General features: G+C 41.0%; 1 protein-coding gene across 1 annotated transcript in view; it reads left to right on the forward strand.

The window, feature by feature from the left end:
• Trim44 (tripartite motif containing 44) overlaps window positions 1-23,658 on the forward strand; it is a 107,462-nt gene extending 83,804 nt beyond the window's left edge. The window contains exon 5 of the mRNA XM_038331588.1: window positions 19,281-23,658. Within this exon, the coding sequence (XP_038187516.1) occupies window positions 19,281-19,311 (31 nt within the window). The 3' untranslated portion in view covers window positions 19,312-23,658. The remainder of the gene's footprint in view (window positions 1-19,280) is intronic.
• The last annotated feature ends 3,392 nt before the right edge of the window (window positions 23,659-27,050 follow it).

Raw genomic sequence — 27,050 nt, forward strand, 5'->3', positions numbered from 1 at the left:
ACACAGCCCCGCCGTCCTTCTTCATCTAAGGATTTGTGTTTCTGGAAGCATCAACACCCAAAGCTCTTTAAAATTTATTTGTGTCCTGATCTCCATTGGATGTAGTAGCTATTTAAAATAAGTGAATATCAGGTGAGAAGTGAGAATTAAATCTCTCCTGTTCTATAGGGTAAACTCATGCTCAGGGTTTTGAGAATGCACTTAAAACTTTTTAAAATATGACCTGTGGACTCAACTTTGTGACTTAGCAACTTGAGAGTGTTGCCGTAAAGTAGCAGTTCTCAACCTGTGGGTCTCAACCCACATATCAGATGTCCTGCATATCAAATATTTACATTATGATTCATAATGGCAGCAAAATTACAGTTATGAAGTAGCAACGAAATAATTTTTTGGTTGGGGTCACCACAACATGAGAAACTGTATTAAAACATTAGGAAGGTCGAAAATCACTTCTAAAGATCAGGACAGTTGCTAAGGGGACTGTTGAAATGGGAAAAATATTAGACCGCTTTCCTGGAATTCCTATAACGCTTCCTATCTTTACAGCCTTAGGAAGTGAGCAGAGAATTAACTAACTGCCGTCTTTGTTTCATGACACTGTATACTGATCCTCTGAGCCAGTTTTTCATATGGATTATGAAACGAAAGCTCTGAGAGACGAAGGGATCCAGTACCATGTGCTTTGTAAGGACTGACCCTGGACTTTTGCTTTTTCCTCAACACCACATAGCCTCCCAAAGCCTACCTCACTGCCCGTAGTATGCAACAACCTCTTCAGTGCCAGGGCCTTCCCTCAAAGGAGGTGAAATGAAGATCAGCAGAGTAGATACACTAAGTGAATACACACTGAGTATTCATTAGTGCTGCTCTTTCTCCTCCTCTTGTAGATAAGGTGTGGAAATGCTCAAAGGATTGAAGGAGGTATGTTTGAGCAGAAAGCTGACTGAATTAAGGAGCTAGCCAAGCCAAAATGGATAGGGGGAATGGAGGCAGAGTTACAGATATAAGACACAAAACGCCAGACTTGCATCAAACCACATGCTTTAGGTTTCTTCCTCCCCTCCGCTCCCCTCTCCTCCCCTCCCTCTTTCCTTCCCTTCCCTCTTCAATTTCCTTCCCTTTTCCTTTTCCTTTTCCCTTCCCTCTCCTCCCTTCCTTTCCCCTTCCCTTTTCTTCCCTTCCCTTCCTTTTCTTCATTTCTTTGATGCCGTTTGTTTAATAACCATGAAACATGTTTCTGATATATTATCAGAATCATTACAATACAGTCATACATTAGCAACAGGGAGCCATTCTGAGAAATGTGTTGTTAGTTATTATGTAAACATATAGAATGAACCTTTAAACAGCTATGATATCACTAAGCAGTATAATGGGGCCACCTCCATACATAATGTTTCACCATTGGCCAGTGTGTTATTATGCATGCAAATCTGTGTTGCATTATTTGGTATTATTATTTTGGAAGGAAAGCTAATAATCTTTCTTTAAGAAGAAAGCAGTCTATATGAGTCCCAGAGACAAATTGGTTTATGAGAGAGTGCAGACATCAGAGTTTGTGTTGTTTTCTGGCAGAGAACTATACACTTTAGGTGCAGCCTAACTTGCTGCGCACTGCAGCAGGAATGATCAGGACTCTATGCAGCAGGAAGCCTCCAGAACCTTGGTTACCAATATGGAACTGAGACACCACAGAGGGGAACTGCTGAATGATGTTAACATCTGTTTTGGTGCCAAATACGATTATTTCCAAGAAGGGAAACAAACATTTTTAAAAAGCAAAGAAGGAAATAAAAAACTATTTTGTGTAAACAAGAGAATATTGGTATAAAATAATTTTGGGAATAGGAATAAGGGATGCCATGAACTCACGCCTGGAAATTGGAACCACTATTAAAATGAGAAAAACAACAGTGTACCCTTTACCTGCCTTTCTCAATCCAGAGGCAGGATAAGGAAGCTATTTGAATGTTTTTAAATTTTCTTAAAATTCAGGTGACTTTGTAACACAATTGTTATCAAATGGAAGTTCCAAAGAATAGGTTAAAATATCTTGCATATCACCATAGAACCTTCACCTGGCAATGGATGGAGATAGAGACAGAGATCCACATTGGAGCACTGGACTGAGCTCCCAAGGTCCAGATGAAGAACAGAAGGAGGGAGAACATGAGTAAGGAAGTCAGAACCGCGAGGGGTGCGCCCACCCACTGAGACGGTGGGACTGATTGAATGGGAGCTCACCAAGGCCAGCTGGACTGGGACTGAACGATCATGTGATCAGACTGGACTCTCTGAATGTGGCTGACAATGAGGGGTGACTGAGAAGCCAATGATAATGGCACTGGGTTTGATTCTACTGCATGTACTGGCATTTTGGGAGCCTAGTCTGTTTGGATGCACACCTTCCTAGACCTGGATGGAGTGGGGAGGGCCTTGGGCTTCCCACAGGGCAGGGCACCCTGACTTCTCTTAGGACTGGAGAGGGAGGAGGGAGAGGGGAAGTGGGAGGGAAATGGGAAGAGGGGAGGAGGTGGAAAATTTTATAATAAATTTTTTAAAATAAATTTCAAAAAAAGAAAAAGAAAAAAATACAGTATAAATAGGAATGGGGAGGTGACCCAGTTGATAAAATATATTGAAGACCAAAATTTGATGCCCAGAGCCCATGTAAAAATGCCAGATGCAGTGGTTAATTTATAACCCCAGGTTTGCCGCAGTAGAGACCTGAAGACTCTGAGGAACTTGGACCATCCACTATAGCCTAATCCTGGTGAGCTCCAGACCAGTGAGAGACCCTGTCTCAAAAAAAGATAAAGAAAGGTGGATGATACCAGAGGAATAAAACCTGAGACTTGTCTCTGGCCTCTGCACATACATACATAAAAAACAAAAAATATGTTAGTGATCTGGAACCAAGGGAAGGAAAATCTTGGCAAAGAAAGATATCTTCGAGTATCTGCCTTTTTGATTCCCCTGAGAGCTTCCACATTATATCAGTTAGAATTGTTTTCAGCTTCGAGCAACAGAAAGCTCAGTGTGAGGAGTAATTTAAGAATAATAGTTTCTTTGTTTCACAGAATACATACAAAGGAAAATGAATTCTGGCTTTGGTTTAGTGACTCATGATGTCAAGACTGCTTTGGGTCTTCTCAGAGGTCTTGCAGTTTGCAAGAGTTGATTTTTTTCTACCACGTTGGTCCTGGAGATCATACTCAGGTGGTCAGGGTTGGCATCATGCACTGTTACTCACAGAGTCAACAGCAGACACTAGGATTCCCTTATGACTGACAAGGACTACAGCTTGAGGTTCTGTATCCTCGCCCAAGCCTGATGAAAGGACCCTGTTTCTGTTAATCTGGGAAGTGCACACTTCCCCCAAGATCATACTTAGTAACCCTACCACCAAACCAGATTTTTCTTTCTTTCTTTTTATTTATTTTGTAATACACAATTGCAGCAAGATTATAAAGCCAATACCAACTGCAGCATCGAACATACATGCAAATATTCTTTAGTGGAATGAGCTGGGAACAATTACCAAGTCAGCTAGTGTGTAATATCAGACAAACATTTCATTTGCTGCTCATAATAAACTTGTGTGTTGGAAAGGAAGGATTTATTAGTTCCACTTTATTTTGCTGAAATCACAGTGCCATACACTTATTTAGTGGCAACAGAAACAGAATATACTATACTAATTATACGTGTGCTTACTTTGCACTGGATGCTAAGCTCTTTATATGTATGTTCTATTCTTTCATTCCTTCCTGGAGCTGATGGGAGAGGATTCAGCTCTTCTTATTTTATATATCTGAGTAACAAGTTTCGATGTAATTTGTATAGTACCACAGGATGGAACAGAGGCAGAATTTAGACTCTGTCAGTGTTAGCCTGATGCTCTCCTAGCTTCTTTTCCCTTTTCACTATCAAAACGTTATCCCTGTGTATGTAGGAATGTGCCACACTGCTGACATTGCCCAGAGTCCTTGAATCCATTCTGTGCCCCATTACTCCTTTTAATTTATGTGGCCTATCCTGTTTCTTCATTATTGTTTTTATGAACATAGAATCCAACAACACATTATTTTAAATGCTCTACCATTATGAATACATTTCCTTTCATTGTAATGACACCAACTCTAATGACTACATTATGTTTCCATGCAGATGTCACTGGTGTTTTTTGATGTTCCATTCTAATTTATGTTAGGAAATGAATGCCTAAAGTATTGCCCAGGCTCCCATTACTCCAGAGGAAATGAGAGGCGCCCTGTGTGTTTGCATATGTTCTTGCATTCATGCAGTAGATAGAATGGTTTGGTCAGAATGAATTGTGTGCCTGAAATGAGAGTCCAGGTCTTTCCTGGAAGGGCACATTGAAGATTATTTGCTGTGCATATTGGCAAACCTATGCAAGCAGTTTTCTTTGTGAGTACATGTTTGGCCTGCTTGCTAGGTACAACTGTGCTCAGATTTTTGTAAGGAAGGTTGCTGTTCAGGACCTGCCATCTCCCTATCCATCAGCCGTATATTGATAGAACCTTCAGTTTTGAGGGTGTAAAGTGAGACAGAAACCCACTTGGAAGCATAATATGCTGGGATTAGGAGTAGTTGTGTGACTTGATCTTTCTGGTAAGAGTGGGAGCATATTGTCAAGAATGAGTATGGACAGTAAAGCTCTGGGTCCTTTATGGAGGGGGGGGGGATATAGTCCTCTATCATCAGTGACCTCCCTCGTTTGCACAGTGTGTCTACGGTCATGATGCTATAGGCACTCAACCTGTCTATAGGAAGGCATTGCATGAGATGTATATATGCATATGCTGTTTTTTATCCCATATCATATATATCAGCTTATCATATATGCTGTTTTTAAGGCTTAGGAGTTAAAGAGTACCTGGAAACAAATGTGCAAAAGCCAGTAGTATGAGTCATCATTCATAAGTTGCAGTAATTAAAAAATAAGAGGTATTATAGTTCACAGACTATAATAATATCCTCAAGAATAGTACATGTTTATATTATACCAGCTAAATCTTGTAAAAATCTAGGAATATCTTCCTAATAAAGCTTGGATAGTTTAAGATCACTGATTTACTATTTATGAGGTAAATCCAAGCCAGAATAGTGATTATAAACTAAACTTAGGATGTGTTCATATATATATGTCTGTTTATCTGTATATACTAAAGACATATGTGTTAAGGGTTCAGAAAATGTTCCTCTGCCTTCAACAGCACATGTCCCAGAAAGGGGAGGGGGTGGGGAAGAAAAGAAAAAGGCCAAGACCTTTCCTAGAAATTGGCTTAGGAAAAGTAAAAATGCTCTCTGTTTTTTGTTTTGTTTTGTTTTTGGGTTTTTTTTTTTTTTTTTTTTTTTTTTTTTTTTTTTTTTTTTGGTTTTTCAAGACAGGGTTTCCCTGTAGTTTCTAGAGCCTGTCCTAGAACTAGCTCTTGTAGACCAGGCTGGCCTCGAACTCAGAGATCCGCCTGCCTCTGCCTCCCGAGTGCTGGGATTAAAGGCGTGCGCCACCACTGCCCGGCTTGCTCTCTGTTTTTAAGTGCTAGTAAATCTCACCAGAATTTTACAGCTGAAAATTTATTTTAAAAATGCATTATGGAACTTCTGATGCCGCCTTTTCTGTTGCATGGGGAATGCTTTCCCTGTCTGAGTCTCTGAAGGTTTAATTTTTACACAGTGTATTACCTGACTGTTGTCAATAACTGGAAGAACTAGTTTGCCTGTGTCTTTCCAGAAATACAAGTCTAGATGAAACCCAGGCAGTAATCTTAAAGAAGTTATTCTCTGCCCCTTCATGGTAGAAAACTACTTATCCTGTGCTAAAAAGTTTATATTTGTAGAATCAAATGCCTACTTTTAAGGCATTTAAAATGCAAATAAATAACTAAATTGTATCTCTGAGCCCATATGTGGGTTCAAATAGTAATACTACCTGTTAAATCTTTAGAAGGAAACATCAAGAGAGCAGAAGCATTTTGAGACCTGTGGGTCTGGGCAGTCTGCTACACTGTTCACCGTTCATCGGGGGCAGTGATTTGAAGCACATTTTATTTTTGCCATGGGCAGGGTCAGTCTTTCTTCAGACTTCAAAGTCTTTGTGAAAGGGACAAGGAGAGGAAGGTGCAGAGGGAAGCTGCCTTTTGCAGAACACAGAAGGCAAGGGCAGTTACCACCAGACCAAGCATGTGTCAGAATTGTAGGAAGACTAAAACTCCAGCAAAGGGAACTTATGTGTGCTCCTACTAGGCTCAGACCCAGCTACTCTGGGTAAAAGCAGGGATGCTTTGTTACCAGCCTAATTCTCCCACATCTCCCTGCTTTTTACTCAAATAAACTGTTAGGCAAGCCCGAAGACCAGCCTGAGCCCTGCTTCTGTTGAGCTGCCTGTGTTAACAGAGATACTAACAAATCTACCTTTAGGGGCTATAAACTAGAGCAAAGTCTTTTGCATCAATTCATCCTACAGGTCTTGGCCTTCTAAATGTTCAGTGTTCCTGGGCATTTATGGTACACTTTCTGGTTTCTGCAAAGCTATACTTCAGCTCTAAAGAGAGTGCACCATAAGGGAGAGGGCTAGCCCCACAGAAAATGTGACTCTATTTCTTGAACCCAATCCTCTGTGCTTCCACTATAGTTCTTTTGTCTTGTTCTTAGCTATAAAAGAAACTCATAATTTTATTTTTTCAATTATATTGAAACAAGTTGTTCTAAACTTCTGGGCTTTTAAAAACTATTAATCTGAAATAAAGCAATAGCTATATTAGTAGCTGTTCATAAAAAGCCTTACCCTGTTCTAGAACTTTAATAGGATTTCCTATTTAGGCTCAAACATACTCAATTACGTAGGTTATCTATGATCCACTTTATAGGTGGGGACACTAGAATTCAGAGAGAAAAATGACCTTCCCAGGTTTACTTTGTTTATTTATCTCAGTTCCCAACCCTTTTCTTTCAGATGGTAATTGATAACCAAAAGATCAATGAAAGATCCACAAGAGAGACTGGATTATAGTCTACTTGAGACTGATAGGTTGAAACTTTTTTTGACAGGTGGATGGCAGCTACCATGCATTGCACAGCGCCTATCCTTCCCTTAATTAATGAAATCTGAGTGATGCAGACTTGATAAAAATCCACAGTCAGCTCCAACTTTCTTTTTACTGAAAAACATGGGTTTTTTTAATTGGCCAAATGTCGATTCCAGATATGGCCATGTGGCTTACTTCTCTGAGCCTCAGTTTCTACATCTGTAAAGTATAATCATCCTTGCCAATTAAAACAGTTAAGAGATAAGCTTGAGGCGGGGGTGTGGGGCGTCATCTTGCTTTTCACATAGACCAGTGGCTCCCAACCTCCATTGTTGCAGTACTACATTTACTATTAGATCATGGTCTCCCATCTTCTTCACTGGGCAAAGAGAGGCATGTGGCTAACTGCCAGTGGGTTAGGTCCACCAGAGCCCGAAGTACTCTCAGACACCTGAATAATCAGTTTGTGGAGAAAATAGCTCTCTCTCCAAATGAACAACAAAAAATTACTTCCAGTGGCTTTATTTAAATGTGAAAGATATCACTTTTCCTATTACATTTAGTTATTTATCTAAAGGTACTTAAAATAGTTTTTATAAAGGAATGTCTTCATTTTCTCACAGCAGATCATCTTAAATATAAAAATAGTCCACAAAAGAAACAATGTATGAAATACCTACATTGTTAACCATCCCTCCATGCCTCTCCTGGGCTGAGTGAAGATTATGTGGAATATTTAAGTACTGAGTGGTTGGGAAAGCAAATTGATCTATGTACTTTATGTTAACTTCTCATACTGGTGTAGATGGGAACTATCTGTAAAGCATTGTTCTATACTTAACAAGTCAGATTTGGGCTCAGAATGTAAGAACCTTGAGACTCTTCTAATCCTTTAAGGAAGAAGGTAACAAAACAGTATATAGCAGAAATCTACTGTAGGCAGACGTTTTCCTCAAACATTTCATGAAAACATTGATCGTTTACCAGTGTTTCCTATGCTTTACAATATGAAGAACCTAGGACTCACTAACTACAAGAAAACTGAGGCCAGCGGGAGTCAGTATTGCAAGGAGTTACTAAGTGAGAGGATTGACTTTAGACCTTTGTTTCTATTGGGCATGGTTGTTGGGTCCTCTTTGGTTTGAAAGCCAGGATTGAAAGTTTTGACAGCAGGGACGCCTGTTATCCAGGTTATTAACAGATGGCCATCAACTGAGCAGTCTTAGTGGGTGCTTAGCCTTTACTGGGGCATTGGCGTCCTGGTGTTCTTTGAGGTATTTGCATTGTTCTATCTGGCAGGGTCTTAGGGTAGGGCCAACAGAGAGTGGCAGCTTTGTAAGTATCATAAATAAATACCATGACACTAGATTTATGTTGAAATAAAGATAAACAGATCTGTCTCCATAGTAGAGTCTGAAGTGATAGAATTTTATCATTTCACTGTCACAGGGGAACAAGCTTCAGGGAAAACTGAGAGGAGAGCATGTGTCTTTAACGATCCTTACAAAAATGTTTTTAGCACCCTGTTCTCACACACTAGTCCTAGGCCTCTTAAAGCTGGGCATTTTTCCTTTCCCCACAAACCCTATCCGTCCATCTTCATCCCCCCCATCTCAGTGGCTATAGCTGGCTCATCCAGGAGCGCATCTGTGCTCAGCTGGCCATAGTAGTCCCACAGCCGGCTTTGAACCCTACAGCTTCAAGCAGAAGAAAAGTTCTAAGTATAGAACTCCAGAATGCAGAACAATTTTTCTAGGGGATTTTTGTTTGGTGGCTTCTGGGAACCTATTTAAAGTAATGAAGGCCCTGTATTTTTCTCACATGATCTCATGCTCAGTGGCTGTTACTTTCCCAGTATACAGGACACTTGGAGTTCAGAGTAATAGGCTTTGTTTAGTTTAACCTAGATGACATGACCTAGTTGGACGACACCAGTGTTCAGGGCCAGTGTATATGTGTTGTCTCTACGCACTCCTCCCTCTCCCCTGTTTGATGTTGTTATGGGGTTAGGGTCTTCTAGTAATGACCAGACTAGTGCTATCTCTCATCTGATAACACCGAAGTACAATCCAGAAAGTGCCTCTGGTAAGATGGACTGAAAATAAATGTTATATTCATCTTTTAAGATGACTACAGGAACCCTTCTTAGGAAACTGCCTTCTGGTAGGGGCAGATCCTACTGAGTCTATGCCTACTGTCTGTCTCCTCAACTTCTTGGATAGTGGAGTAGGATATAGGTGGAGAGCTTTCATACCATCTTTTCCATTTCCTAGGAAATGTATAATGAGCATGCCTATGCAAGATGCAAGAAGAGGGATAGGTAAGTAGGGATCAGGCAGTAAGTAAGTAAGATCCTCTCTTATCTTACAAAAACATCTACTCAGAATCCTGGGGAAGATATTCCCCAGGGACCTCTAGCTTACTGACAGAAAACACTTCTGTTTTCACAGTTTCTCCTTTTCCCCATAAAGAGAGTTTTCTTGTTGCCTCTGGAACGGGTCTTAGAACAGACAAGTTAGTTTGGCATTGGCAAAAAGGGAACCCCAGTCTCTGCTTAGAAGCCAGTGCACCTTACTTCAGACCCCAACAGTAGCTCCTGACACTCTTTCATTCTGAGACTCAGACCTGTACTGATTGTATAGTTGTATTTCAGCAGCATGATGCGTGCCTACTTCCTCCACACAGACTATACTGAGTTGCCATTGGTTTTTTTGGGTTTTTTTTGTTGTTGTTGTTTTGTTTTGTTTTTCTCCCCTGAAACAGCTGTTTGTGCTGCCTTGGGGAAATGTTGCACAGAATACAGCCTGAATATTTTAAACATTGCTCTTGTTCACATTTTGAAGTGCTGGCAGTGTGGTAGACGCCATATGGAGCTCTGACACCCCCTCATCTTCTATTCTTTCCCATCTATACCCCCCATCTTCTTAGGAGACATTTCGGGCATGACCAATGGAAAGAAGCACTGGGAGCTGCTAGTGAGTCACTTTCAGCCTGCTCTCCCATGCTTTATTCTGGCTTTTCTGGACTGTTCACAGCCGTCTGACCATGCTAAGCTGCTTGATATCTTCCAGAGCTTATTCAAGCTGTTGCCTCCACCTGGCATGCCTTCCTCCTGACCCCATTGTCTTCCTGGAAAGCACTAATCCATCTGTCAGTGACGAGTGTTAAAACCACTTCTTATTTGTTATATGTGAGTCAGCTAACTTTGTTCTTCTCTTTCTCTCAGTGTGCAGACTACATACATTTTTGCACAGAGGTCCTTAACTACATTCCTTCACTTGGTCATTTATTTGCACGTAGTAGTGGTTCAGCTACTGTAAGATGAAAAAGTCAAACGTAGTAGTGATTTAAAAACATTTGGCTGTGGCTGAGTACTAATTAGGAAGTATGTTAATCATTTCATCTGTTTCTTGTTTAATACTCAGTTGTAAGGCGTATCCTCGTGTTTTCACTTTCCTGAATGGCCCTGACACAAGCACACATTATATTTATCCTATAATCTTGCTTCATTTCCCTCATAGTACTTTCTGCCCAGCTTAATTAGGTTGCTTATTGTCGTCTCATTGGAGATTATACCCAAGAAAGCCAAAACCTTGTCTGTCTTTCTTGATGCTATTAAAGCACCTATTAAAGGGCTTAATATATTGTAAATGTTCAATTAATATTTTTACTGAAAGAGTGAGTTCAGTGATTTGAAAATATAAAAATAGAGTGAATTATTTGATGATGCTTTATCCTACAGATCACTAAAACAATGGATAATAAGATTAAATAGCTTTGTTAAAGGCACACAATTCAGGTGACAATCCTGGTCAGGAGTCTTGGTCATATTCTTACATACATAAGTTAGCATCTTGTACTACCTTCCTTAAGGGTTCGGTAGCTCAGTCGGTAGAGCATGAGACTCTTAATCTCAGGGTCGTGGGTTCGAGCCCCACGTTGGGCGCCAATCTGTAGAAGGAGTGGCGGGGCTGTGTCCCGCCACCCGGCTAGCTTTACCCAAAATAATTACACAGAAACTGTATTCTTTTAAACACTGCCTGGCCCATAGTTTCAGACTCTTATTGGCTAATTCTCACATCTTCCTTTAACCCATATTTAGTAATATGTGTAGCACCACGAGGTGTGGCTTACCAGGAGAGATTTTAACCTGCATCCATCTCGGAGAGGAGAAGCATGGCTACTGCATATGGTGACTGCCTGAAGTGTCTCCCCACTGCCTCCTACCCAGCATTCTGTTCTGTCTACTCCACCTACCTAATTTTCTGTTCTCTTAAAGGGCCAAGGCAGTTTTCTTTATTAATTAACCAATAAAAGTAATATAGACAGATAACTCTCCTCCATCAGTTCTCCAGATAAATAGTTTATAGCATTAGAAGAAAGTCTTATTTTCTGTTGGATGTAGTTTTCTGCACTGAAGGTCCACCTTCTCCACTCTTCACCTCAGCAGCAAATGCAGGTGTGCTACAAGGATCATGTGTCCTAAGTGCCAGGCGTGCTAGTGAACACTGGGGAATGGAGACCACAGTCATTCTCTGAGAAACATTTACAGTGTGGTTAGGACGTGTTGAACCTATAAGACCCCTAGAGGCTGCAAGGACAAAGCAGGACTTTTTCCAGACTACCTTCACTGGTTCCTTGAGGTAGACCAGGGCACATCATCTGAACTTAATTTAGATTCCATTTTCCAGAGGGGAAGAAAAAGAAATGAGCTGAAAGCCTAAATGTACTACTGTGGAACTGAATAAAAAGCAAGCCTGGTGCTTCTGACCTGGCCGGACAGAACTGAAATTGACCTAGAGGGACTCTGCTCTAAGCATTCTGCTGCTCAGCTGTCTTGGTTGTGGTGGTAGTGGGGATTTGGCATGACAGTTTGCTGGAAACTGACGGGAAAGGCTGTCTATCAGCAAGGTTATAACAGGAAAGCTGAGAGCAAGCTATAGTTGTAAAAAATAAAAGGGGAAAAAAATCTCGCTGCCCTCCCACCTGCTTTTGACAAGGCTGTTGGGGATTCTCCATGACATGAGGAACTTTTCTAGCAATTATAATCACAGTGGAGTTTTAAGTCTTCCAAAGCCTTGAAAAATCTTTAGCTGGAAACTAGTTGGGTAGATGCTGGGAGATTGACTTCACAAACCTCCTAGTAGATTGCCTTGCCGTCATTGAGTTTCCTGCACAGGATTAAAAACAAGGGACAGGCCTTGATTTAGTTGCCGCTCTGTCTAGCTCTGGGACTTGGGATGACACTTTCTTACTCTGCTCTTCATTCTCTTCGTCTGTAAAATGGATTGTCAGTGCTGTTATACAGTTATTTTGAAAACCTAATATCAAAATGTTGGCAAAGTGATTATTTCAGAATCTAACAAATAATTACATCATTCCTAGAGTGAGTGCTTTTTATATGTCTTCTTAAACCAATGTGGAAACCTTTCTTAAAGGAGGCCTCTTATGTGTGCGAGAATGGGATCTTGAAGATCAGCGTGTTTTTTCTACTACTAGTCACAACCACAGTTCCAGTGCATGTAGGTTTCAAAAGTTTATGCCATTCCTGTTTAGTTCTGCTGCTTATGTCAAAATACAAGCTCTCAGATAGTGCTTCAGTACCATGCTTGCCTGTCTGCCTGCTGGCCATGATTCTCACCATGGTGGTCATAAACTTTAACCCTCCAAAACTGTAAGCCCCCTAAACTCTTTCTTCTGTAAATTGGCTTGGGGCTGTATTTAGGAAGTGGTCTCCTGTGCCAATGTGTTCAAGTGTACTTCCCACTTTCTCTTCTATGAGGTTCAGTGTGGCTGGCTTTATGTTGAGATCTTTGATCCATTTGGACTTGAGTTTTGTGCATGGTGATAGATATGGATCTATTTTCATTCTTCATGTTGATATCCAGTTGTGCCAGCACCATTTGTTAAATATGCTTTCTTTTTTCCATTTGCTATTTTTTGCTTCTTTGTCAAAAATCAGGTGTTCTATTTGTTTCCATTGGTCCTCCTGTCTGTTTTTGCTCCAATACCAGGCTGTTTTCCGTACTGTAGCTCTGTAGTAGAGTTTGAAGTCAGGGATTGTGATGCCTCCAGAAGTTCCTTTATTGGACAGGATGGTTTTGGGTATCCTGGGATTTTTGCTTTTCTATGTGAAGTTGAGTACTGTTCTTTCAAGGTCTGTGAAGAATTTTGCTGGGATTTTGATGGACATTGTATTGGATTTGTGGATTGCTTTTGGTAAGATTGCCATTTTTACTATGTTAATTCTACCTACCCAAGAGCATGGGAGATCTTTCCAGTTTCTGGTGTCTTCTTCAATTTCTTTCTTCAAAGATTTAAAGTTCTTGTCATACAAGTCATCTACTTGTTTGGTTAGATTTACTCCAAGATATTTCATCCTATTTGTGGCTATTGTGAAGGGTGATGTTTCTCTGATTTCTTTCTCAGCCCATTTATCATCTGTGTACAGGAGGACTACTGATATTTTTTAGTTAATGTTGTATCCTGCTACATTACTGAAAGACTTTGAGTTGTAGAAGTCCCTTGGTAGAATTTTTGGGGTCGCTTATGTAAACTATCATATCATCAGCAAATAGTGAGAGTTTGACTTCTTTTCCGATTTGTATCCCTTTGATCTTTTTTTGTTGTCTTATTGCTCTAGCTAGGACCACAAGAACTATATTGAATAGATACAGAGAGAGTGGACAACCTTGTCTTGTTCCCGATTTCAGTGGGATCGCTGTGAGTTTTTCTCCGTTTAGTTTGATGTTGGCAGTCGAAAGCCTTATTTTCTAAAGAACCACAAGAGAAGTAGAAACCATGAAGCTTTTGCTGAGATCAGAGCTTATTCTTCAGGCTGTTCTAGGTACTGATCAACCCAGTGTTTGGACCCAGCTAGGAAAACAGATGGTAGAACTTGACCAGCCTTCAGGATGGATAGAAAAAGTGGAAAGGGGGAGGGGCATGAGAATAGAAAAGCCCTACAAATAAGAGCCAGTTAATTAACTCAGAAGTGTTTAATTTGGAGAGGAGCTTAGCTTTATCTGTTGTGGAGTTTTCCTAAGTTATATTTATCACTCAGGCTATTCCACTTTCTCAAGTGAGAAAATGTTTCAGAATCACATAGCAGAACCTGAACTTGAATGCCAGTCTTCTCGTGCACTTCTTAGACCCATGACAACCAAGAACATTTTGCTTTTTTATATTTATACCTAACCTGCTCCCCAGGTTAAGACTAGTAAGTTCCCATACTTAACAGCACAACAGCTCAGGTTCCTTTCTGCCCAGGCTGTAGGAGCAAGTGAGCCATGGAGGAAAGCTCCTGGATCAGAGAGTGTGGTCCATCCCGCCCCCACTCCCGCCCACACACACAGCTGACATACTTACTAGAACTACTGAAATACTGAAAGCTCAGGGCTTCCCAGTTAGATTTTTGTGCAGTGCCTATGTGGCCTAATTAAAAAAAAATACTAAATCTAGCCTTCCTTCTTCCTTTTTCCTCCTCAATGTTAATATCTCTTAATTTCTCTATTCTCTTGAGTTGAATAGTTCTTTTAGAGCAATGGTTAATTAGTAAGTGGCCGTGAACTCTGTGGTGAACAAGTGGTGCCAATCACAGTCAGTGCATTATCTGCATAAGGGAAGAAACTATGGCGTTTGTGATCTCAGAGTGCCCACCATCTCACTTACTAACTTCCTTTCAAACCCCTTCAACTCTGAGGACAAGCTGCAAAGCTGAGCCACCTGTCCATGGATTTGTCAGGATTATCTTCTGCATGGCAATCTTCTTTCAGCAGGTGGTTGGGGTTGAGTGTGACTGGGCCTTGTATCTTCTCCCAGCTTACATCTATAGGTGCCACAGCAAATAGAAGGGCTATCTCAGTATGCCCAATTCTTGGAAGAGGACACAGCATTCATTATACTACCTGGGACTCCTTGGCCCCATTCTGTACCCTCAGATCCTGACCCTAGACAGAGAGCTGCTAAATCTCACACCACCAACCCATTCGGAATTTAGGTGCTCCTAGTTCCTTTAGTTAAATGTTCTGGTTTTTCATCCCTTGAAGTATAGGGAAAAGTGTGTGCCTCCTTGCCCTCCTTTAAGTTAATTCCTTAAGTTTTGGGTCAAGTATAGATAATTAGAAAGTATGTGACTGCTCATATCATGTAGTATCCATCTCATTTTATGTATGCTTTTGTCAAAACTGACATCACAAACTTAATAAATTTACAGACAATATTCACTATATAATCTAATTGACAGATCCATTTCTTACACCCAAATTAGCCAGCCAAATCACACTCACTTTCTGTTAGATATGATTTCATTTATATCCAATTCAAATAAACATACTAGTACTTTGTGACAACAGTCTTCTGAGTTTAAATCTTAGTGAAACATAGAGATAAGCTATTGTCTTATATAGATGTAATAGAGAATAATGTGTTACTATTTCTTACCCTGCTTTCATGGGATCTCTTTAAAGCCTTTGCAATGCAGTGTGTAAACAGGTGTATATATCTTTCCTGAAGTGGGAGTAAGAAGATTTTGAAAATGGACCTGGCTACAAAGAAAACCTGTACCCCATGTTCTTGAGATGATCACTTTTAGGAAAAAAGATACGTAGAAATAAAGACTTGCAAATTGTTCTAATTGTTCTAATGATTATCCATACGCAAGTCATCCCTGGAAAGTTGTTACGTACACCAGGGAATGTGTACTACAGCTTTAAGACTAACATTTCTAAATAGGCTACCTTCAATCCAGACCAGTCCAGCAGAAGGCTCCTAACTAATCCACAGTACTCAGTGCCCTGCTATTACCAGCATTGACAAGGGACAATTTTTCTAGAAACCTGCTTAGAATGGTCAGAACCATGAAACTCTTATGTTCAATCTCTGTATTTCCTTAGCTTTGAAGTTGTCATTCAGTAAAAAGATAAGTAAACCTATCCAGGAAGATGGTTCAGTGCACGAGGACCAGCAAATGCAGGGGGGCCTAAATTCAGACACTCAGAGCTCACATAAAAACTGTGTGTTGACATTTCATGTCTATCACCCAAGTATTGGGGGATGAGTGGTGACAGGCAGATGTCATAGGCTTACTGACATTTATTCTAGTTGAAATGGTAAGCTTTGGGTCCGTGTAAGACTGTCTCAAAAATAAAGTGGAGATTTATAGAGTTAGACACCCAACATCAACCTCTGGCCTCCATAATTACACAGAAACACACAGAGAGACATGCACACACCCCATATACACATTTTAAAAAACTGTTTTCATCTAAACTATCTGAAGGAAATTTAGAAATAACATGTTTAATCTAAAATATAATAGTTTCAGGTGCCAAAACAAAGGTATTGAGAGAATGTTAGGCAAATTTTGAATTTTCATTTTTAAAAGGAAGGGTACAACTCCTTTAATCATGTGTATTTAAAAAGTCTGTCTGTAACACTGCAAGATATGTAGCACTACCCTGAAGAAGTGAGATTCACTAAGAATTTAACCCTCAACAGTTCCATGACCTTGGGGGTCATTGTATGATGGTACTCCCTTCTTAAGGACCTCAGTAGAATGAAGAGAATGGCTGTCTGCCTAATGCCCCTCATTCATTAGAAATTGATACATTAAACAGACACCTTAAAAATCTCTGTAACCTACAATCCCAGTCCAGTTGTAGATCTCTGTATGACAAGTAGGTGTTTCTATGGAAGCAGATGGGTACCTAGAGAGGAACCACGGAGATTTTAAGGCATTTCAGATAAGGTCGCTTGAACATACGCTCATGTAATAAGTGAGAGCAGAATGGAAAAGAAAGGAGACGCCTCTAACTGATGAGTAACCCAAAGAGACCTCAGATACCAACTGGTACCTGTGCTACACATTTCTGTTTAGTATTATCATGAGAAACAGATTGTTTTATGAAAATGTGCTATCTTTTTTCTTTAAAAACAAAACAAAGTATCTCCTGAGCCCCCATCACACCAGAGCTGTGGCATCTGTGTGGGTTACTACTGTGCCCTTCTGACATCCAGCCTAACACACAGTAGACAGTCAGTAATTAGCAGTTGAAGAAATCAATAAATGATATATCAGAGTCACAGGGTCTCTTGCTCTAAACAGTGAGAGAATTTTATCTTTCAGGCCCAGGAACAGATCTCTCTTAGGGTAATGAGAATAAATTTAGTTAGTAAAGACCTCTGACCTTTTCCCTGAACTACTCCAAGTTTTATACAGTTTTATAGTAAAAACCTGAACCCTGATCCAGGCGGTGGTGGCGCACACCTTTAATCCCAGCACTTGGGAGGCAGAGGCAGGTGGATCTCTGAGTTCAAGGCCAGCCTGGTCTAGATGTTTCAGGACAGCCAGGGCTACACAGAGAAATCCTGTATCAAACTGCCCCTCCCTCAAAAAAAAAAAACTGAAAAAGAAATTGTGTATGATTTGATATTCTCAGTTTGATGTTGGGGTTGTTGACATCTTTGAAACTATGATGAAAATCATGGCCTTTCTCAGACAAAGGGACACACAGACAAAACTCTGAATGAATTTCAGTAGGTTCATGAGTGGTTTATCTCAAGAACGCTAAAAAGTGAACTGCAGCTTAAGGAAAGGACACAGTCACCATCGGTCCTCTCATTAGAAAGAAGGCTGGCAGAGAAACAAAAAGAGCTTGCTGTCAGTACCAAGTGGGGAAATATGGGGCCAATTTTATCTGTGCTTTGATTCTGGCTACAATCTTTTTATAAAAGACCCTTTGTTCCCTTTGGGACAGATGCCACCAAATACTGCTCTAATGGCAGTCCTCTGGTCAGCCCTGCCTACATGCACCCTCTATCTCATGACTGGACAGCCAATAGGAAACAAGTAGGGCAGAGTTCTGATGTGGCATGTTACTGACTTGACTCTTCTGGCTTCTAGACTTCACTCCCCTTAATCTATAGGCCCATGTCTTAAGTGTTTGTACCTTGGAAGTACTAGAACCCCATTGCTAGAATATTTTCTCTCAACTGTTTCTCCAGATGGAAACAAAGAGCACAGATTTATGTAGACAAAGATAATCCTTTCTGAGAACTTTCTAGGTCATAGCTGGAAGCTAATACATTATAAACCATTTCTGTCTCTACCAGCTTGGAACTTTTGACTTCCAGCCAAAATTAAACCTTGATCTCAAAGAACTCTAGGTTCTTACATCTCACCGAGCTTCACTTTCTTCATCTGGGCAATATAAAAGAATAATAATTCCAATATCCTGGGATTGTAGTGAGGAGTAATAGAAAGACTGGGTTAACAGTCTAGTTCCGGGTCATGATATTTCTGTGTTCAGGTCCAGTGAGCAGGAGATCAAGTTGTCTCTTGTCTGTTTGAATCGGTGACCTCTAGAAGTGAATGAAGAGTGCCAAGGCAGGTCTGCTGCTTTGCCTTTCTGCAAGGGTGCTCACCCCTGCGGCCTTTTCCCAGAACCAGTGGTGCTCTCCCCCGAGCAACTGAAGTAGTAGCTGTTCCTTTGGAACTGTACACTTGGTTTTGGCACTGAAACACTGACCCTGGAATCTTCTGGTTGCATCAGTCCAGTCCCACCCTTTCTGTTGTTTTTGGAAGTCATTTTATTGAGCACTTCTATGTGTTCATTGTACAACTTCTAGATGTGTAATCATTGGTAAAATAGTACTAATGCTACCCTTATATACTTCAGTAGAAGGGGGAATGAGAATAAATACCAAACTATGGAATGTGATAGGAGGGAAGGAGGGAGGGTACACAGAGAATGATCCAGTGTCCTGATGAGATAGAGTACTTTCTGGAGACTAACTTTGCTGCATGGGCAAGACATTGGCTCCACCCAGGGCAGAATGCCATTAATTGCTGCTTCTTATTTTTCTGACCTACTAATAGGTGGCCTAACACCTAAAGGAAATCAAACTTCTGATTTCTGCCAGCAGTTTATTTTGCTTATTAAAATTCTAAGTCTCGTGATGCCTCTTACTCCTTTACTTAATCACAGTATACTGGGTACTGTATATTTTACACATGTTCTTATTTGATCCTCTCACAACCCAAGATAGTAAGTTTTTAATTTTCATGATCACTATAGTTAAATTTAGAAATCAGAAATCAAAAGAACTAAGGTACTTCCTGTTGCTCTACTGCCCAGTAGCGCGAGATCATCAGCCTGTATATTGTCTTGCCTCCCTTCCTGTGGTTGATGTCTGAACTCACGTGCCTCTCCCTTTCTTTCATAGTGGTGGTGCCAGTGAAGAAGAGGACACATGAAGAGAACCATTCCTCGTGGAAAACACCCCTTCCCCGTGTGTATGTGACAGCGTGTATGTAATGGCTTCTGATATCTGTGAAAGCTGCCTGGCAACAAACTTCTTCCACTGGATACGTCCCCAGGTCCACAGCAGGCACACATGTCGCCAAGAGACAACAAGTTTTATGAGTACTGACTGTGTGCTTCTTGTTCTCTTGTGGTAGGTCATGGGAAGAGCCCCTTTGATCAACTTGGAGGCTCTTCAAGGCAACTCCCCAAAGGCTGCTTTTGAACTTACTTATTACTCAGGAAAGCCAGCCCCTGGAATATTGTGCAAGTCAACAGTATCACTTCCTTAGGAAGGTTCTAGAATATCTTGAAAGGAAATAAGTTTTTTCCTTACCTGCAAACAGAAAACCCACTTTGTTTGTGCTGAAGCTTACAGCAAATGTGGCCAAGCAGGGCCACACTGGCTCCTTAGACAGTCTCTCCTAGTCCAGCCATGCGTTTGTGAAAGGAATTAGAGCAACTGGGTGGAACAAGGGGTTGAAGAGAGTCCAGAGCTGGAAAGAAGATATTTTTAGTATAGGTATTATCTAGGACTTCATATTCATAATTCAGTGCTGAGGAAATGGAAAGAGTGATTGAAGTGGTAGAAAGGAAACGACTTTAAGGAGTGTGATGGGAAAAGAACAGAGAAATCTGACTGAAAGTTGAAATCAGTGTTTCAGAATTCAGATTGCCCAAATTTTCCAAATTGTCACTAAAGTGATAAAACCTGAATTCTTGGGCTAGCTGTATGGACTACTAGGTCTGTCACAACATAGAAGACTGGCATGTATATCACCAGGTGGGAATTGTCACCGTAAAATTTACCAGTTCCACCCCCAGGTTAGCCTAAGGTGGCTTCGGTGCACTATGATGAGAATCCATGCCACTCGCTGGCTGGCTGGATTCAGATCCATCTGCCAGCAAACATTCCCTCTCTTTCCTACAATTGGAATCCTCCTTCTCCCTGCAGCAGGCCTTCAGTTTCCCTCCCACACCCCAGCTCTCCCCTCCCATGTAGCATGAGCAGGCATGCCCCAGAGCTGCATTTCCTGGCCTTCTCCCATTCCCAGGTCAGAGTTCTTACAACCACACTTTTCAGGGTCAAGGAAGCAGTGGTATGTTGAGAGATACCCAACTGCAAGCTCACATACAAACACACACATCTTCTCGAGACATGAGTTTTTCTTACCAAATGATTTAAAGTCAGGGGATAACATTGTGTTTTAATAGAACAAACAGTTGTTAGAGAAGAGACACTTAACACTGTAGAGATAAGGTAGGAGAGTTAGAAGGTATCAGTCGTTTGCAAGTGGGCAGTGTGTTCCCTCCCCTCTGCTTGTGTGGCATTTCCATGTTCACGCTGAGATTCTTTTTGAACTGTATCCAAGCAGCCTTGCACTTGCTGTTGACCAAGCTCTAGACTTTCAGTTTCTCTGAGGTGGATCCAAGGAGTCTGCCTTGGGGGAAATCCCCCTTTTCCTGCCTGCCCGTTTGTCTGCCTATAACCTGTATACTTATCACAAAGCTTTAGGGGCAGCTATTGTGTGTACAGGATAGTTCTGAGGCAGAATCAGCACATGCTTACTGTAAGGTCCTATTTATATCATTGTTCAATCCTGTGCATGCTATAAAATGATTTATTCCTTTGAGGCCAGGAAACTGCTAAGCCTGTATGCTCTAGGTTAGGATATTACCCTAGCTTACTACACATATAAGGGTGTCGGGAGGGAGGAGTTTAAAATTAATATATATATTCATTCACAAACTGGTGGCTAGTAGATAACTTAGACAATTTTGATCCTTTACCATCTGTCTGCAAAGCCTGGAGAATTTAATACACCCTGAGTTAACAACCTCCAATGATATCCTGTTTTTAAAATTCTTTACAGAGGACCAAAACTACTGTAGAAAAAAATGTAGAAAATCATAAGATTGAAAAGACTTCAGATTTTGGAAGCTTGTGTTGTCTTTCCCTAGTAATCATTGTTTGATCTTTACATGTTGACCTTGTATTACCAATGGACAGATCATTGGCTTTCCACACCTAATCATGCTATTATTATATCAGTATTTGGGCAATTCAAGCATTTATATAGTGGTTATAAACAGAACTATAAAAATATTTGCCAACCTGTCTCTATGAATTTTCATCTGTCTGGAATCCTCAAGGAAAGCTTTCCCCTTTCTTTAGAAAGGGTTTCAGATTTGCTTATGGGCTCCTGCTGTCTCCAGCACCTGGTAAGATTTTAACCGGTAAATTAAACACAGCACAGCAGCTTCAGCATTTATCAGTGTAAGAGCTAGGATGCTTTCTGCAGTGATGCCAGCTTCATCCTCAGAGCTAGGACCTGCTGCTTGGCCTTGTGCCCCTCATGAGGAAGCTTCTTACCCTCCAGGTCAGTGTGAGTTAGATTTGTGTGTGTCCTGGTTGACTGTGGAAAGCAGAGTTTACCCGGATCCCTAGGAGAAATCATCAAGTGATTCAGGTAAAGGATGTCTACAAAAATGAGTCGGGTACCCACAGCAAGTCCTGTCAACCTTCTGAATGTTGAGTTTTTGAGAACAGTTCCAAGATATGTTTGACTTCTCAGCTCTGACAGCCAGGAAAAGGAAGTAAGCTGAGGATAGGCTATGAGCCAGGCTGTCTGTAGATGAGCTGAGGACAGGTCTCTTGTCTGTAGTTGCTAGGAAATGCTGGAACCATTCTGAACACAGCTCTCCCCTCTCTGCAGTCAGCTCTCTGCCCCATGCCATGACTCACAAATCCAGAGAGAGGAAGAGATTTCAGTTCCCCAGTGCAGTTGTGCCCGTTCACATTATAAACCATGTTTCAAAGACATCAAGATGACCTTACTCCTCTTTGTTAGTAGACCTTGTACGTACTCATTATTAACTTGAGCTTCCTTCTAGAACTGGGGAGTATTTTCTTTCACTGTCATCCCCACAAAAGAAACAAAAGGGGATTTGGCCTTCAAGAGGGTAAAGTTTTCAGACATAGTGAAGGTGACAGTAGTCTTCAGTATCTCCTGCTTCATTGCTATAGAAAAGCAAATCCTCATATTCTAGTAAACTCAGCTACCATATTCTGTACTCTGTGAGAAGGTGCCAATTCAAATCACTGACTTAGGACTCCTTACCTGGTGTGTGTGTGGGGGGGTGTAAATGAGAGAGAGAGATTTGTACACACATGCACATACTATTATTTAAGAGTTAAGTGAGACAACTGCCCCTGGTGATCTTATATGCCACCACAAAGATTTCTTCTAGCTCCGTACCAGATAATTGGAGTGTGAGTGCTGGCTTTTCAGAATAGCCCCTAGTGGTAGGTGTCAACTTTTAAAACAGAGCCAAGGTGACAGCCAGGAAGGAAATTGCACCCCAACCCCCTTCCACCATGTCTAATAACATGTAAAATTTATATGCCCTGTCATTTTGGTGACTTGGATCATTTTGGTCACTCCATTTGGGCCTGAGTGTACAATTTGTACCCTTGTAGTAGTCAGAGGTCTAGGAAGTCCTATCTCCCCACAGAGAAAATGTCCTGCTGATTCCTGATAGTACTCTGTGTAATAGCTGTTCAGTACATGCTTTTCAGTAAAGCGGTTGCATGTTTACTGTGGGCTGAGCACATCTAGTTTTGTTTGTGTTTTTAAAGACAAAAATCCCATTATAAATTAAGTGCAGGCCTACTCTAAGGGAACAGGCCCACAAGGGGGATTGCAGATCTTACTGGCACTGCCTTTACCTAGCAGTGTTTCTGAAGCCTTCACCTATGGAATTCCAAGAGCCATAGGAACTGAGTGTTTGCCAGGAAAACAGATCATTTGGATCACTTGGTCTCACATTACCATGTGAGGCTGAGAACTCACCAGAAACACCAGAACTTGGGCCAGAACAAGAAAGTGAAAATAAATGAAGACATTTAAAGGTATAGAAAAGCAGCCAGAGTCCATACTGGACTTGATGTGACTTTGAGGGGACCAGTGATTTATACTTTGTGGAAGTCAAACCTGACCAGTCTTCTTACAGTGACAGGCCACAATGTGTGAGTGGGTAGAACCAACGAATCCATTGTCTTCTGCCTGTTTTCGTGTACACAGTCACATTCCCTCCTTAGTCATCTTCCCCTTCCTCCCTGTACACTAAACAAGGGAACACTCAATCTTTCAAGGGAATTACATACCTGAGTTAATGTTTCAGTATATCATTTTCATACTGTAAATTATTTTGTAAGAGAGATTTACTGCTATCCCAGGATGTTCGGACTTGGCGCCCCTGTGCATTTGGAAATCAATAAACTATTACTGGAAATACCATTTGTCTCTCAGAGTGGTGCACAAAGGCCCCTGCTAGATGTAAATATTCATGACGATATGCATGCTTAGCTATGGTGTTTGTGTTATTAGATTTGGGGACCTAATTTACTCCTGACTTCCTAAAGTGCCTTCCTTAGGAGACCTCTGGAAGGTGGCAGAGCATGTTATTATTATAACAGTGCCTAGATTGGATCAAATTTGATACGTGGATAGATTATAAGGTATTTACTCCTGTGATCTTTTCAAACACCACTTACAACTTTACAATTTTGATTAACTAGTAGTAAGATCAAAATTTAGTCTGTGACAAATGTTCTTTAGAAATAAAAACTAACCAGCACCCTTGAGCAAATTATAGCTAAGCTAGCAGAGCCATCCCTGTGGAACTTTGAAGGTACCTATTTGAATATAATTGATGAGAGAATTAAGTTGTAAGTAAACTCATTTCAGGCTGGCTTTGCACGTAGGGCCAGCTGATGTACTGAAATGGAGTCTTGCACTCAGGCCTTCAGTAGCCAGATGTGAAGATGAGAGATGCTAGAACTATGCGGACCTGAAAATGCAAGCCTTCCCAAAAGCTTAAAACTTAAAGTTTCAAAATCCTGAAAGCCACCAGAAAGGACATTTATGAACCCTGCTCTAATTTCCTTTTCTCAAATGTGTCTTCATTAAGTCTTTCTACCTGATACTATGAGAACTTTGATTAATTGATCATTTCTTGATTCTGCGTACGTGTAGTCTCATTTCCTTGAGATTCATAAAAAAAGTGAAACTGCATCTTGTCTGTAACAGGGTCACAAGGTCACCCAATAAGCCTGGCTGGGTTAAAGCCAAAAGCAGAAGACTGTCTCCTGGAGCCGTCGTTACGTCCCACTTCCTCCCCAGTTGCTGAGGGCACCTCTGCTGGGGGTTGAGTGGGTAGCATTGCCAGGCGCCAGAAAACTTGGTAGTCTCCAGCATTTCAAACCACAGTGTATTGGAAGGTCTTCACCCCTGCTTCCTGGTGCCAGTACCTCAATACCGCATCCCGTTGCCCCATTGCTCACTTTATTATCTTTCTCCTCAATACCGCATCCCATTGCCCTGGTCCTCCTTATTTTATTATCTTTCTTTACACAGCTTCTTTTTCTTAATTGATCGTTTCTTGATTTCACTTACAAGTAGCCTCATTTCCTTTAGGCTCATAAAAAAGTGAAATTGCACCTTGTCTGGACTATCTCCTGCTCTTCACAAGGCGCCAGAGCGAGATATGCTCAAGAGAAAGTCAGGCTACCAGCCTTTCAGCAAGAGAGAACAACAATGCAGCAAATACATGAGAAACAAGACTGTTTGAAGTCATTCGGTGGCTGCACTGAGTGTCTGTTTGTTAAATATTGCAATTTCCAGTGTTAAACATTTATTTTGTTAACAGTAATAGCTGCCATTGAATGAGCTCTTGTCTGGGCCAGGGACTCTCCGAGTTTCACATCGCCTTATTTAATGCTTAGAGCACTAACACTATGGTCTCTCATTTTATTGCTCAGAGATCATATTTAGAGATTTAAGTACTATAACCAAGGTATATTTTAATAAACAGAGAGCCAGGATTTAAGTAGTCGGGCTGTCAGACTGTGGTGTCCACTCTTCACCCCTAGCTCTACTGACTCCACCTAGTATTGATAAAGACATCATGTTGCCCCTGCATACCCTCCATGCAGTTCAGTCTTGGGCAAATAACTTGAGCCTTTTCTAGCTCTTGCTTTATACAGCTAAAAAACAGAACAAGTGAGAAAAGGACTAAAGATATTGCAATCCCCTTCAGACCAAGAGCTGTGCTTTAGGAAGGAGGGAGACTATTAGACTAGCTTTACCTCCTTCATTTCAAGGCCATAAATAATGGAATCACCAGGAGACAGCATCGGGGCTGCTGTGACTGCGAACTTAGAATTTCCAGTGTCAGCCAGCTCTGACACAAAGCCTGTAGTCTAATTAAGCATCATGAAGATGTCCCCAGCACCTTGATGAAGTCCTGCTTTCTGTCCTTGGAGAAGGGTGGCAAAGGAAGCTGTTTTACTGTTCTGTGTCTGAGATGGCCACAATGTACCATTTGCCATATAAAAAAGGACCACAATTTTCGTGCCATTTGAGATTTCAGTCACTACTCATTCATCTAGTTTCAGCCATCTGATAACTTCATTTATTTGTGGTTCCTGGACATAAAATCCAAACAAATGACTTGAGAATGAGTAATTGAGACAACTGGGAAAACCCTAGCACAAGTGCGACCCATTGAAAAATGACTAAAAACTAAGAAATAGGCAGCCAAGCCTTCTACCAGTGGAAATAAATACCAGAAAGCAATCGTGCAAGGGAGGCCATACATCCAAACATCAGGCACCTGCCCAGAGCTTCTGTTCTCTGCACACAATCCTAAATATTTGATTAGTTTCCAAGTCTGCAGAAGACTGAATTTAAGGAAGGGAAACAGACTTCCAGAGAAATCAAATTCAAGGAAGGAAGGGAGTGACAGCAATAGAGAAGACAAAATGTCAAGTGGACCAGGGACTCCAAAACTCATTGTATAGAGGACACTTAGTATCAAAAGAATCTCATTGTATCATATTCAAAATAATAACTAAGCATCACATGTACACAAAAGATGCCAAAGGTGGTCAGTATTTATACAGTAGATGTTTTTAAATGCTTATGACAGATGGGGGCGGGAGAGGCGGGGGAACCTCCTTGGGATTAGAAGGAATAAACCCTTGACAATCCAGAACGTTTAACTAAACAAAATGTGCATCCACTTAGCTGAGGGTTCATTGTGCCGTGAGCTCTTATGTTCGGAGAGCTCTCCCTAAGCTTTGTAAGTGACTTTCACGCTGCAGTGCTTTGCATAGAATGGCATGAACAATAGTAGTGCCAAGTTTTCAATGTGAAGAATAAAACTCATAACCAGAATACAGGTCAAATTCTGCAACAACAAATACTGCTATTATAAAAATCACTTAGGCATCCCTAAGCCTCTGTCGATTGCCCATTTATTTTAGGCAATAGTCATTACAACAAAATCAGAAGTACAAAAAAAAAAGAAACTAGACACTCTCTGCAAATTGAGTGTAACACAATTTAACCTGTAATAACAGATTTTCAATTCTTCTCCAATCTGTGCTGCAAGAAGAATAAACCTGAATGTCAACACAATTCCAGCCTAGAAAGCTGGTGGTTAGTTGCTGTAGGAGAAGAAAGAATTGAGAAGCAAAGTGAGCATGGAGTTGGATGCCATTGCCTCCCTAGAGAACTTTATCTATGTTGGAGCCATGAGCCAAAGGGTATTTGACTTGTAATTCTGATGGAGTACATATACTAAGTCCTGGAATGAAGATTCAGTTCATTTCCCATGGCTCATTAAG

Source organism: Arvicola amphibius, chromosome 5 (genome assembly GCF_903992535.2).
Source record: "Arvicola amphibius chromosome 5, mArvAmp1.2, whole genome shotgun sequence".
Taxonomy (NCBI): Eukaryota; Metazoa; Chordata; class Mammalia; order Rodentia; family Cricetidae; genus Arvicola; species Arvicola amphibius.